We start from the raw sequence: 14,629 nt of genomic DNA, 5'->3' as shown, positions 1-14,629 counted from the left end.
TATTTGGCAGATGGGAGGAAACTGAAGCACCTGGAGGAAACTGCCCCAGTGCCCATAAAGATTTAAAGATTAGCTCTACTTGTCACATGTACATTGAAACATACAGTGAAACGTGTAACTTATGGCATCAGCAAACAATGCTACCAAAGGCAACGTCCTCAAAATGGGTCACGAAGCAATTCCTTTCACTTCTTTTAATTCTCCTTTTTATTTCAGATAATGTTCTGCTGCTGTTAGAGTCTGGTATCTACATTCTGGTGCTGTGATTTTAAATCAATCGGGTGATCTGGCGGTGTGAATTTGGGCCAATTGGGTGATCTCGGTGGAGTGATCTCAGACCAATCAGGTGATCTGGCAGTGTGATCTCAGACCAATTGGGTGATCTAGCGGTGTGATTTTGGGCTGATTGGGCAATCTAGCATTTTGCTATCTCCAGGAAGGTACTGCAAGGCTGTGACCAAAGCATGCAGCATGGAGGCCAGGGACCCATGGGACAAGACACGGGCCCATGATTGACTCAATGGAAGTGTTGAGGAAGTCTGAAATCATTGAGGTAGGTGTAGAGGACAAGTGAATGTTCAGTGCTGTCTACCAGCTTCTCATACGCTGCTGCCGGAGAAGGTGTCTGCATGTAGCAGTCTTTCATTCGTTGCTCCTGAGGGAAAGTCCTTGTGTTTGAATTGAATTGACTTTATTTCTTACATCCTTCACATACACAAGGAGTAAAAGTCTTTACACAACGTCTCTGTCTAAATGTGCAATGTTCAATTTATAGTAATTTGTAATAAATAGTATATACAACAGGACAGTCAATATAGCATAGAAATACAATTGTATCAGTGTGAATTAATTAGTCCGGTGGCCTGGTGGAAGAGGCTGTCCTGGAGCCTGTTGGTCCTGGCTTTTATGCTGTGGTACCGTTTCCCGGATGGTAGCAGCTGGAACAGTTTGTGGTTGGGGTGACTCGGGTCCCAATGATCCTTAGGGCCCTTTTTACACCTGTCTCTGTAAATGTCCTGAATAGTGGGAAGTTCACATCCACAGATGCACTGGGCTGTCTGCACCACTCTCTACAGAGTCCTGCGAATGATGGAGGTACAGTTCCCATATCAGGGAATTTGCTGTAATTGTTATATGGTTATATCAGGAAGGAAGGCAGACAGACATACTTTACTGATCCTGAGGGGAAATTGGGTTTTGTTACAGCCGCACCGACTAAGAATAGTGAAGAAATATAGCAATATAAAACCATAAATAATTAAATAATAAGTTAATCATGCCAAGTGCAAATAAGTCCAGGACCAGCCTACTGGCTCAGAGTGTCTGACAAAGGAATGGAGGGTTATGGGCTGAGTGCAGGTCAGTGGGACTAGGTGAGAATAAGTGTTCAGCATAGACTAGAAGGGCTGAGATGGCCTGTTTCCGTGCTGTAATTGTTATATGGTTATATCAGGCAGTAATGCAGCCAGTCAGGATGCTCTCAATTGTGCCTCTGTAGAAAATCCTTAGGATTTGGAGACTCATGCCAAACTTCTTCAACCTTCTGAGGTGAAAGAGGCACTGTTGTGCTTTTTTCACCATACAGCCAGTATGTACAGACCACGTGAGATCCATGGTGATGTGGGTGGCCACACAGTCATCGGTATGTAGGGAGTAAAGGAGGGGGCTTAGGACACTGCCCAGAGGGGCCCACTCTTACCACCTGCTGGCGATCTGACAGGAAGTCCAGGATCCAGCTGCACAAGACAGGGTGAAGGCCGAGAGATCCCTCTGCCTTGATGCTGTCAGTGGACGGGCCGGAGCAAGGTTTAATCAACGCGAATTGTAGATTGGACTCTCAGGTTTATGATGTGTTCTAGTTCTGGTCCTCTCTTTCTTGTTACTACTTTTGGGCAATTTTTGAATCGGGGTGGCCTGCAGATAATGAACATTGAGCTGAAATGAAATATGCCTTTTGATTTTGTGTTTTATGTACTCTGTTTTCAATTTTTTTTTGTTGCTGTCTGCGTGATTATTTGTGCAGCGGAGGCGTGTTTCATGTATTTTTTGGGCAGGTTGGTTTCATGGTTCTTCTTTGCTTCGTGACTATCTGTGTGGTAAACGAATTTCAGAGTTGTACGATATACTGCAAACATACTTTAATAAGAAATGTACTTTGAACTTTTTGAAATTTGAACAACCAGTATAGACAGAATATGTGCTGGGCGCAGCAGACAAATGTTGCTGTGCCTCTGGCACCAATCCAGCATGTCCTCAGTTCACTAACCAACCCTACACTGTACATATTTGGAACGTGGAGGAAATCCACGTGGCCACATGGAGAATGCTAGAGCCAATAAATTACTTTCTGAGGTGTAGACACTGTTATGATGTTGGAATTTTAAAGGATAGGGTGATGCAATAGGGGTGTTGCGGTAACATAGCGGTTAGCATGGAACTTTACAGTACCGGTCGTAAGTTCGGGGTCCAACTCCTGCTGCTCTCTGTAAGGAATTTGTATGTTCTCCCTGTGACTGCATGAGTTTCCTATCTCATTCCAAAAAGGCAGACCGGTTAGGACAAGGGTCGGCAACCCGTGGCTCCGGAGCCACATGCGGCTCTTCGATCTCTGTGCTGCGGCTCCCCGTAGTTTGTTAGTTTTTGAAATGTAATTCGAAATTTGAAGATTATGGTGATCTTGTACAATCTAAAAAGGTTGTGGAGACCCCATTTCCTGGCACATCCAAACCGGCTCACAATTAGCCACCGTTCCGGCTAAGGGAGATAGCCTACGGGGGTTTGTGAGTACGTGTCTTTTGGAGCATCCGTGCCCACGGGGACGGGTTGAGGGAGGCTTTAAATCAAGGCTGTTTAGTTCAAATAAAGTTACCTTTGACTGCAGTATCTTTATTTTAGCGCTGCGTGTAGTGCTACACTGCTACAACGTGTTTTTTATCGCTATTAATATACATCACCACTGCCAATGCCTGACACCCGCCAGTGCGCGTTTTCTTTTAATTCTTCGATCCAAGGTAGGCTACCTATGGAGTAACCTTCAACCCAACGTCTTTTTTTCGGAGTTCAAAATGTTTTTGTTGCATGCAGAAATGTAATTTCGTGTTCTCTGCAGGAGTTCATCGATTTCATAAATGCAACACATTATAGTTTGTTAATACATAGCATAAAGGCAAAAAAAAACCGTTGTATGCAGCGTTATTTCATTTTAAATGTCAAACGGGTTTTGTGGCTCCCAGTGTTTTCTTTTCTGTGGGAAATGGGTCCATATTGGCTCTTTCAGTGGTAAACGTTGCCGACCCCTGGGTTAGGATTAGTGGGACACTCTGTTGGCGGGGAAGTGTGGCAACACTTGCGCACTCCTCCCTGATTTGATTTGACCCAAACAATGCATTTCACTGTATGTTTTCATGTACGTGTGACAAATAAAGCAAATCAAATATGAAGACTCAAGGAATTCACAGCAAAAATCATAGCAGTATGCATTAATATATCCCTGTCTGTGATAGTAAAAATTATTTCCCACACTATGGATGGCACCTTTAAAGATTCAACTAGGTTCCAATCTAGGTACCAGCCCATGAAATCCTTTCTGAAGTACAGTCATTCCCATGATGTATGAAGCTTTCTGTATTAACATTATTTTATGGGGCTCTCTCCTCCTTTGAATAAAGATGAGAAGGTTAAAGTGTATGAATTTCAACAAGATTATTTAAATATTAAGTTTGTTTGTGTTGTTCTTGTAGATTCATCAAAGACTGCTTGTGGATAATAAAGTCAAGTTTATTGTTGTTTAACTATATTCATGTACACCATCATACAAGACGTTTCTCCAGACCAGAGAGTAAAGAAGAGTAGTACATGTAACAATGGAAAGTAGGAATTAAATCTACAAATTAATTATGCATAAATAAACAAAGTAAAGTGTATAAATTAAATATTTGTAGCATACAGAACAAATTAATTGGTGGTAGTTCAAATACGATGCAGCAGTGAGTTCTGAATACCTAATGGCCTGAGGGAAGAAACTGTTCTCAATCCTGACCATTCTTGTCTTTATGTATAGGAGTCTCCTGCCTGATGGTGGGAAGTCAAAGAGGATAGCTGATGGATGGGTGGGATCATTGATAATACTAAGGGCTTGCATACACAGTACTGCTGATAAATGTCCATGATGGATCTTAGGGAGACCCGTATGATATTCTCAACCATTCACCATAGAGGCTTCCAGCTGCTCATACCAGATGAAGCTGCAGCTTGTCAGGATACTCTCAGTGGTGCTCCTTTTGAAATTCAGTTAAGGTGGGTCCTTCCCATCATTTAAACGAGTCCTCCAATAAATGGAAGAATATACCATTCACAGAAAAAAATTTCGAAATACTTGTGAGTTAGGTCTCCTTATGAATACTGTAGATAGAACTCTCAAAGTTCAATGTAAATTTTATTATCAAAGTACATATATGTCACCATATACAACCCTGGGATTCATTTCTCTCACATCAATAACTGTTATTGGGAAGATCTTTCAAGTTTATGTTACCCTCATCATGCAGCAATGTTTCCCAATTTCCCTGTTTAAGGATTTTAATCTATTTTTAGCCACCACACCCAGTCCTTGATTCCCTAAATCTTCACTAAAATCAATGTTCAGTTGTAAGCATTTCCAAGAGTTCCACGAAGCCCCCAAAAAACTGATTATCTTGCCTAGGGATGCTGGCAATTGCTTTTGGAATATCTGATTGATAAAGCCTTTTATGCTTGAGCTCCCTGTTTCATTGCATCTCCTGTTTCAAAATAAACAAATGCAAGAAATATTATGTTATCTAACTCCACTTTTACCTTTCTTCATAAATAATTGGAGTATCTGATACATCTGAGTTTTATATATTAGACCATAAAATATAAGCCATTCAGCCCATCAAATTTGTTCTGCCATTCCATCATGGGTGATTTATTATCTGCAACTTCTTTGCCCGTTCTCCTAATCTATCTAAGTCCTTCTGCAGACTCTGCTTCCTCAACATTACTTGCCCCTCCACCAATCTTAGTATCATCCACAAACTTGGCCACAAACCTTAGCAAAAGAAGTTAGCAAAAAACACAGGAATGAAAACGTGCACTATTCTTGCCTGGATGGATAGCTTGTAGGGGCAATATTCTGTGATCTATACATTAATCTTCTTCTTTATAGACAGCAATCCTTAAGGAACATAATGATTGCAGTACAACACAATAATCTTGTAAATGGTTATATACTATTGTGATTGTAAGCAAAAGTATATTTTTGCAACTGCTTAGTGATAATTACTTCAGAATTTACACAATAAGAGAAGGAAATTGCGATTAAGGAAGGTGATGGAAGAAATATCCGTCAAGCAGTTTTGATACTTTATTATTTTATTTAGAGATACAGCACAGTAACAGACTCTTCCAGCCCAATGAGCCAACTCATAATTATATCCACATGACCAATTACCCTACAAACACTTACATTTTTGGAATGTATGAGGAAGCTGGAGCACCTGGAAGAAACCCTCACGGTTACAGGAAGACTGTACAAACTCCTTACAGAGAACAGCTGGTGCTGCAATAGCATTATATTAATCACTGTGCTACCATGCCACCAATAAAACATAAGAAAATATAAAGAGGAGAAGGCCTGCCCTGCCACCCAACATGATAATCGCTGATCTGTCCCAGGCCACCCTCTACTAGATCCTACCCCTCAACCATCAGGCTGTTGTACCACAGAGGATAACTTCACTCAGCCTCACTTGCCCCATCACTGAAATGTTCCCACAACCAATGGTCACTTTCAAGGATTCTTCATCTCATGTTCTTGATATCTATTGCTTATGTATTAATTTCTTTCTTTTCCTATTTGCATAGTTTGTTTTCTTTTGCACCCTGGTTGAACGCCGAAGTTGGTGTAGTCTTTCATTGATTCTGTTATGGTTATTATTCTATAGATTAATTGGGTATGCCCGCAAGAAAATGAATTTCAGGGTTAACTACACTCATTCTATTTCTGGTGTTCCCACACTGATAGCCTCACTTTAAGGACTCTTTATTTTGTTATTTCATGCTCTAGTTTTCTATTGCTGCTTATTCATATTTGCATTTGCACAGTTCGTTGTTTATTGATCCTACTTACAGTTACTATTCTATAGACTTACTAAGTATTTCCACAGGAAAAAGAATCTCAGGGTTGTGTGTGGTGACATGTATAGTATGTATTCTGATAATAAATTTTACTTTGAACTTTTTAAACACGCCAAATCTCCGCAGACTTCTAAGGAAGTAGAGCTGCTGCTGTGCCTTCTTTACAATTGCATTTATATGCTGGCTCCTGGACAGATCCTTTGAAATAGTAACACACAGCAATTTAAAGTCACTAACCCTCTCTACCTCTGATCCTCCAGTGAGGACTAGTCATGGACCTCTGGTTTCCCACTCCAGAAGTCTGCAACCAATGTGCAAAATACAATAAATTGTGCAAATACAAAAGAAAAAATGAATAAATAAGCAATAAATATTGAGAATTTGAGATGAATTCTATTCATTGATTCTACTGTGTTTCTTGTATTTACTGTGATTGCCCACAAGAAAATGAATCTCAGGGTTGTATATGGTGACATATATGTACTTTGATACTAAATTTACTTTGAACTTTGATATCAATCGTATATTCAGAAATGCATTAAGCTCTTGTTTTGAATGCAATCAATGCTTCATTCCCTCAACCTTCTTGGGTGCAGAATTCCTAAGACATTTCTCAATACTGTACTCATTGTTTTTGGACTGCAGTTTCTAGTTCTAGACACCAGAGCTATAGAAACATCCTTCCTCCATCCCACCCTGTCAACCTTTTTATATATCTCAATAAGGATACTTCTCATTCTTCTCAACACTAGAAAATAGAGGCAAAACTTACTTATTTTAAACCAAAATAAACTCTATTCATAATATTCAGCATAAACCATGCAACACTTTTTCATAGGTATGTTCCAATAAGATAAGGAAAGGATGGTAGGGTAGAGGAACAGTGGTGTACAAAGGCTGTTGTAAATCTTGTGAAGAAAAGAAAAGCTTACAAAAGATTAAAAAAACTAGGTAATGATAGAGATCTAGAAGATTATAAGGCTAGCAGGAAGGACCTTAAGAAGGAAATTGGGAGAGCCCAGAGGGGCCATGAGAATGCCTTGGTGGACAGGATTCAGGAAAACCCCAAGGCATTCTACAAGTATGTGAAGAGCAAGAGGATAAGACGTGAGAGTGTAGGACTAATCAAGCGTGACAGTGGAAAAATCTGTATGGAACTGGAGGAGATAGCAGAGGTACTTAATGAATACTTTGCTTCAATATTCACTACGGAAAAGGATCTTGGTGATTGTAGGGATGACTTACAGCAGATTGAAACACTTCAGCATGTAGATATTAAGAAAGAGGATGTGCTGGAGCTTTTGGAAAGCATCAAGTTGGGTAAGTCATCAGGACTGGACGAGATGTACCCCAGGCTACTGTGGGAGGTGACAGAGGAAATTGCTGAGCCTCTGGTGATGATCTTTGTATCATCATTGGGGACAGGAGAGGTTCCGGAGGATTGGAGGGTTGCAGATGTTGTTCCCTTATTTAAGAAAGGGAGTAGAGATAACCCAGGAAATTACAGACCAGTGAATCTTACTTCAGTGGTTGGTAAGTTGATGGAGGAGATCCTGAGAGGCAGTATTTATGAATATTTGGAGAGGCATAATATGATTAGGAATAGTCAGTATGGCTTTGTTAACGGCAGGTCGTGCCTTACGAGCCTGATTGAATTTTTTGAGGATGTGACTAAACACATTGATGGAGGTGGAGTAGTAGATGTAGTGTATATGGATCTCAGCAAGGCATTTGACAAGGTACAAAATGCAAGGCTTATTGAGAAAGGAAGGAGGCATGGGATCCATGGGGACTTTGCTTTGTGGATCCAGAAGTGGCTTGCTCACAGAAGGCAAAGAGCGGTTGTAGACAGGTCATATTCTGCATGGAAGTCATGATGTGCCTCAGGGACCTGTTCTGGGAGCCCTACTGTTTGTGATTTTCATAAATGACCTGGATGAGGAAGTGGAGGAATAGGTTAGTAAATTTGCTGATGACACAAAGGTTGGGGGTGTTGTGGATAGTGTCAGAGGTTACAGTGGGAATTGATAGGATGCAAAACTGGATTGAGAAGTGGTTTATGGAGTTCAACCCAGATAAGTGTGAGGTGGTTCATTTTGGTAGGTCAAATATGATGGCAGAATATAGTATTAATGATAAGACTCTTGGCAGGATAGAGGATCAGAGGGATCTTGGGGTCCGAGTCCATAGGACACTATATAGGACCCTGGTCAGACTCCACTTGGAGTACTGCGCTCAGTTCTGGTCACCTGACTAGAGGAAGGATGTAGAAGCCATAGAAAGGGCACAGACAAGGCTTACAAGGATGTTGCCTGGATTAGGGGGCATGCCTTACGAGAATAGGTTGAGTGAACTCGGCCTTTTCTCCTTGGAGAGACAGAGGATGAGAGGTGACCTGATAGAGGTGTATAAGATGATGAGGGGCATTGATCGTGTGGATAGAGGCTTTTACCCTCGGCTGAAATGGCTAGCAGAGAGTGGCGAGTGTGTAGAATGGGCTGCCGGCGATGGTGGTGAAGGTGGATACGATAAGGTCTTTTAAGAGACTCCTGGATAGATATATGGAGCTTAGAAAAATAGAGGGCTATTGGTAAACCTAGATAATTTCTAAGGTAAGGGCATGTTTGGCACAGCTTTGTGGGCCGAAGGGCCTGTATTGTGCTGTAGGTTTTCTGTGTTTCTATTTTAAACATTGTAGAAAATGCATTTAATGTGAAATTAAAACCAATAGCACTGCTGCGATTCATGGTGCCCCCAGGATGGTAAACCACTACAATAATTGAAGGGCTACTTTATCTTAACCTTTCCTCGTATGACAGACCAACCATTTCAGAAACCAGTCTGATTCATTTAGTCCAATCTTCCTGTGACAAGTATGCCCTTTTATAGTTAAGGTGACCAAAACTGTACATAATACTTCAGGCCCTATATCATTATGGCAAGGCATTCTATATTTCACATTCATTAACAAACTACAAGAGAAACTTCGTGAGTTGACCCACATCTGTGGTGGATGCCAGGGGTGGTGTGAGCAAGAGAAATGCTTTGATGTTCTGAGTCAAGAATGTTTTTGATTCACTCTAGCATCTACCATCCCATAGGCCTCAATATTTCACATTTCAGGATATAAATACAAAAAAAATCTGAAAATTAGGATGTTTGTCATCCATGGGGAAAATACATGATTTTCAGGCTCTATGTTTTACGCAATATACTTCTATATTTCTATTTCATTTCAGATTTCAATACTTCAGGGATTTTTTAAGCATTTATGAAATTTGTTTAAATAAAATTGTTAAACTATATACTTTTAAAAGCCAAGCTTGTCACTTTTGATTCACTTTAAAAGCACCAAAGCTGCAAGTCACTGATAAAACTTTACATTGAATACATCATGTGAGCCACTAATGAACTTTTACAGAAAGTTATGAATGACATTTACTTTGGTTAAAAAATTGTTTTTGCTTCTACTTCCTAGCGTTTTGCTAAGAGGTAACCTTATTTGCTGTACCTGTTCTCAAAAGAGCCTCAGTAAACATGACCAATGACAAACTAAACATTGAGGAATGTCTGGAACAATGAACCTAATTGCAACCGTCAATGTTGCATAGGTATAATATTCCACATAAACAATAATATGGGTAATATGGAGACCAAGTTTGGCAATAATATGAATAAATATCTGACCATGAATCTCCTTTGTGAGACATATTTTAAACATACACATGTTTTAAAATTAGAACAGTTTGAGAGCTTTTGAATCTATTAGAATTTTTTTCTACACCAATGTTTAACTTAGATGTGCTCAATTGTTGGGAGAGCTTTACTCATGATGTACTGGGCTGAATCCACTTTTGTAGGGTTTCCTGCTCAAAGGCATTGATGTTCCCATAACAGGCTGTAATGCAGCCAGTCAGTACACTTGTCTCTACACATCTGCAGGACTTTACCAAGGCTTCATGTCATCAAAAATTCTGATAAACTTCTAGATGTGTTGTGGAGGGTGTATTATACTGTCGAAGCAAAACAGCATCCATCATCAGAGATCTTTCCCATGCTCTTTTCTTGCTGCTGCCATCAGGAAGAAGGTACAAAAGCCTCAGAACTCACACCATCAGGTTCAGGGACAGTTACTACCCCTCAACCATCAGGTTCTTGAACAAAAGAGGATGATTACATTTGCTTGTCCATCCATTGAAATGTTGCTACAATCAATGACCTCATGTTAATGACTCCTTATATTATTATTTCATGTTCACCTTATTTATTACTATTTATTTATTTTTGCATTTGCAGTTTGTTGACTTCTGGTTGATCTTTCATTGATCCTGTTATAGTTACTATTCTATAGATTGGCAGGGTATGCCCACAGAAAAACGAATCTCAGGGTTGTATGTGGTGACATATGTACCCTGATAAAATTTACTTTGAACTTTTGTCAATTCTGATGGCCGTGGCACCCAGCAGAATGGGCCAACAACCAATGTGCAAAAGACAATAAGCTGTGCAAATACAAAAGAGAAAATAAACGAATAATCAATAAATGTAGAAAACATGAGATGAAGAGTCCTTGTAAGTAAGCCCATAGGTTGTGAGAACAGTTCAATAATGGGGCAAGTGAAGTTAAGTGAAATTGTCCCCATTGGTTCAAGAGGCTTATAGTTGAGGGGGAATAACCGTTCCTGAACCTGATAGTGCAAGTCGTGAAGTCCTGTACCCTCTTCTAGCGTGAAAAGAGAGCGTGTCCTCAGTGGTGGAGGTCCCTGATAATGGATGCTGCTTTCCCGCGACAGCGCTTCGTGCAGATGTGCAGAAAAGTAGTGATCTTGTTGAATGGCAAAAAAAGTCACGAGAGGTCGAAATACCTGCTTCTGTCTCTTAGGTTCCTGAGATCCTTGTTGTTTTACATCACCCCTTTCACACTCTACTACCTGCCCAGTCGCTTTCTTTTCCCGCCTCCGGTTCGAGTGGGACGACCGCTTGGACTGCCGGGTAGGTGGCCCACGATCCGACCAATCGGAGCGCAGCCTCCTTTCGCCGGTCCGAGAGCGTTGCTTGACAGCAGACGATGCTGCCCGTGCATCCAAACATTACGCAAAACGTAAGGCCCGCCCACACACTGTGGTCTAGTTGGGTATGATAGGCGGAGAACCAGCCGTACTGCGTTTTGATTCGGTCAAGTAGATATCAATCTGAAGCTGCTCTTCAGCGTAGAGTTTGAATGCACAGCTGTCAATGGCCGAACGCTGTTTGTTATTGTAACCGAGGGGGAAATTAATAAAAAAAAAGCAGTTTATTTCCATTAAGAAAATATATGTAAACTTGATAAAATATTACTGACAGGAGATGTCTAAAGAGTCGAGGAGCGAAGGACGTAGGAGGCGCGAGCATTTGGCGCCCGGGCTGAAAGTGGCGTTTCTGGGCGGCGGCGACGGGCGTGAGAGGAGCGGACAGTACAAGTCGGGAGCTGGCGCCGAGCCCCGGGATAGGCCGGGGCCTAAAATGGGGCCTGGAGGAGATGAACGCGAGAGATCTGGCAGCGGCAGTTCGGGATCCTCGTACGGGGGGAAAAGCAAGAGCTTGGCGGGCTGTGGCAGTTCTAAGGTGCGGCGTGTGGGTCACCTATTGTGTTTCTCTGAATAACATTACTACCCGACTTCGGTTAGAAATTTATGTAACTGCTCGCTTTTTTTTTCGTTTTCAATGTCCCTTGCTCCTCTACCTTGCTAATTCTACACGAATAAATACAACGGTCCAACAAATTCGGTTTCTTCTACCGTGATGAAACCACAACGGACTTCACAAATCGTGATGATCACTCTCTGTCTACAGCATAACAAATATTAAGCAAGGAAAATCATGAATGAGAGTTTGAATATTTATTGGTCCAAACTCACTTGTCTCTCTTTCCGGGCCTTTGCCATGTAATCATTTTCCTCTTTTGAGCCTCTTGATAAACAGATCAACGATAAGCGTTGCATTCCACTACTGCATGGATTTTATTACCGTAATCACAATTTATTCTGCACCTTTGTTTCAGATATCTCTGCATCCTTCCCCATTGAAGTTGTAAACGCGACTCTGTTCTATCCTGGTTCTGTTTCTCCTTTCACCCGCCCATTCTTTTGCAACATATATGTGTTGCAGTCTTTTGCTGTGCTTTGTCGGAGTTTATAAGCAGCCCATCTGCTTTATCTTTACCAATCTTCAAAACCACATTAAAGCTAATATCTCTGATGTAACTGCGTTTATTTCGTGGCATTTGAATCTACTCCATTCCCAGTGGAATGTTTTTCATTGCTTTGTGTTCCCACTGATGATATTTTTTTTAAATCTGGAAATAAATTATAGGTTTCACTTTTAATTTACAGCTTTCTTTTATACATATTGCTTTTCCAAAACTAGCAAGAAGTTAATGTCTGGTTTAAAATCCTAACACATCTTTTTATTTGGATCTAATTTTGCCATCATAGCAAACCTTAATTGTGATTTGTATCTTGCACTAAAGATGAAGTGAAGTGGTGCAACACAATCCTGTAGGAGCCTGGAATCATGCTTTCACCAATCATGCAAGAATGGGTTTCTTCATCATCCCAGTAGTTGTTATTCTACTGTAGTTTCTGGTTAATTTGAACCTCTATTTTCCCCCCAAAGTTCAATGTTGTTAAACTTTCTATGCACAAATTCTATAATCCCTTCCAGCCTTTTAAGCCTTCAAGATATTTCAATCCTCTACTTTTAGTAGCAGCTTAATTCCTGAAACTATTCTCCATTGGTGGCCTTATTTGACTGCCAAAGCTTACTCTACAGCAGGGGTTCCTAAAATCGTTTTTATGCAATGCACCCCAACCATTAACTGTGGAGTCCATGGACCCCAGGTTGGGAAACCCTGCTCTGGAGAATGCCTTCCTTAAACTTCTGCAACTTTAGGATGTTCTTTAGATTTGGGTATTAGATCCAATACTCACGTGGCTTGATATCAAATATTTTTCCTATAGTAATCAGAATCAGATTTAATGTCACTGGCATACGTTGTGAAATTTTGTTGTCCTTGTGGCTGCAGTACAATGCAATACATGATAGAGAGGAAAAACTGAATTACTATATGTGTGATGTGTGATATGATGTGTGTGTATGTTAAAATAAGTAGTGCAAAAGCAGAAATTCATGGGTTCAATGGTCATTTAGAAATCGGATGGTAAAGGCGAAGAAGCAGTTTCTGAATCGCTGAATCAGGCTTCTGTACCACTTTCCTGATGGTAACAATGAGAAGAGAGCATGTCCTGGGTGGTGGGTTCCTTAATGTGATGGACGCTGCCTTTCTGAGACACTGCTCCCTGAAGATGTCTTGGATACTATGGAGGCTAGAATGCAGAACAGAGCTAACTAATTTCAGAACTTTACTATGCAGTAGCGCCCCACCCCCCACCCCAATACCAGATGGTGATTCAGCCAGTTAGAATGCTCTCTATGGTACATCTATAAAAGATTTCAAGTGTTTTAGGTGACAAACCGAATCTCCTCACACTCCTAATGAAATATAGCCACTGACTTGCCTTTGTTATAGCGATATCGATATGCTGGGTCTAAGTTGACTCTTAGAGATATTGATACCAGGAACTTGAAATTGCTCACTAATTCGTGTGAAGCATCTTAAAAAGTTAGACTTATTAATTTTTAAAAAAAGGTGATTGTTATTACTAAGATGATGAATGATAATCTCACCAGTATTGCCTATATTCACAAATTAATGAATTAATAACTACTAACTGGAAACATTCTAGAAAAGTGAGCTTTGTGTTTTGTCATTTGGTATTGATTTTCTGCTATTTCTGCACAGGAACTGATGGAAGGTGAATTACAATGCAAACCAAATCCCAACACCTGAATATCTGTTGCTCTGAGAAATAACACAGAACATAGAACCTAAGTACATTCAGAAATGGCAACATCATATCCTGACGAAGGGTCTCGGCCCAAAATGTTGACAGTGCTTCTCCTTATAGATGCTGCCTGGCCTGCTGCATTCCACCAGCATTTTGTGTGTGTTGTTTGAATTTCCAGCATCTGCAGATTTCCTTGTATTTGCATCATATTCTGTCTATCTTTGTGCATTTTTTGTGAGCTGTTTAGAATATTGGAGCAATATAGATGTTCTAGTAATCTTCTGCCTTTTTATAAAAAAGTACAAGCCAATCGCTTGTACCATCCTACTACACCTATAGGTAGGCAAACTCAGTCTGAAGGAGAAAGTGTAAAACATGACTCATATTTGATTTCTCTCATCCAAAGCAACTGTATCGCTTTGACCTGTTACTGCCTGATTTAAAATTGGAAAAGTTTGGAACTTTCATTACTACATGCACACTGAAAATTCCACCTTACCTCCATTACCTCCCTCTGGTGCTCCACCCCTTCCTTCTATGGCCTTCTATCCTCTCCTATCATACTCCCCCTTCTCCAGTCCTTTATC

At 40.6% G+C, this 14,629-nt stretch overlaps 1 protein-coding gene across 2 annotated transcripts in view; it reads left to right on the top strand.

Moving 5' to 3' along the window:
- The first annotated feature begins 11,219 nt into the window (after positions 1 to 11,219).
- The window catches only part of scaper (S-phase cyclin A-associated protein in the ER), a 325,667-nt gene continuing 322,257 nt past the window's right edge, over positions 11,220 to 14,629 (top strand). Inside the window, exons 1-2 of one of the 2 annotated variants that reach the window (XM_059946644.1) lie at positions 11,220 to 11,257; positions 11,500 to 11,760. In XM_059946644.1, coding sequence (XP_059802627.1) covers positions 11,225 to 11,257; positions 11,500 to 11,760 — 294 coding nt within the window. In that variant the 5' untranslated portion in view covers positions 11,220 to 11,224. The remainder of the gene's footprint in view (positions 11,258 to 11,499; positions 11,761 to 14,629) is intronic. The other variant, XM_059946645.1, reaches the window with a different exon arrangement.

Source organism: Hypanus sabinus, chromosome 21, assembly GCF_030144855.1.
Source record: "Hypanus sabinus isolate sHypSab1 chromosome 21, sHypSab1.hap1, whole genome shotgun sequence".
Taxonomy (NCBI): domain Eukaryota; kingdom Metazoa; phylum Chordata; class Chondrichthyes; order Myliobatiformes; family Dasyatidae; genus Hypanus; species Hypanus sabinus.
Note: the sequence above shows the minus strand (reverse complement) of the source record. Positions and strands in the feature narration are given on the sequence as shown.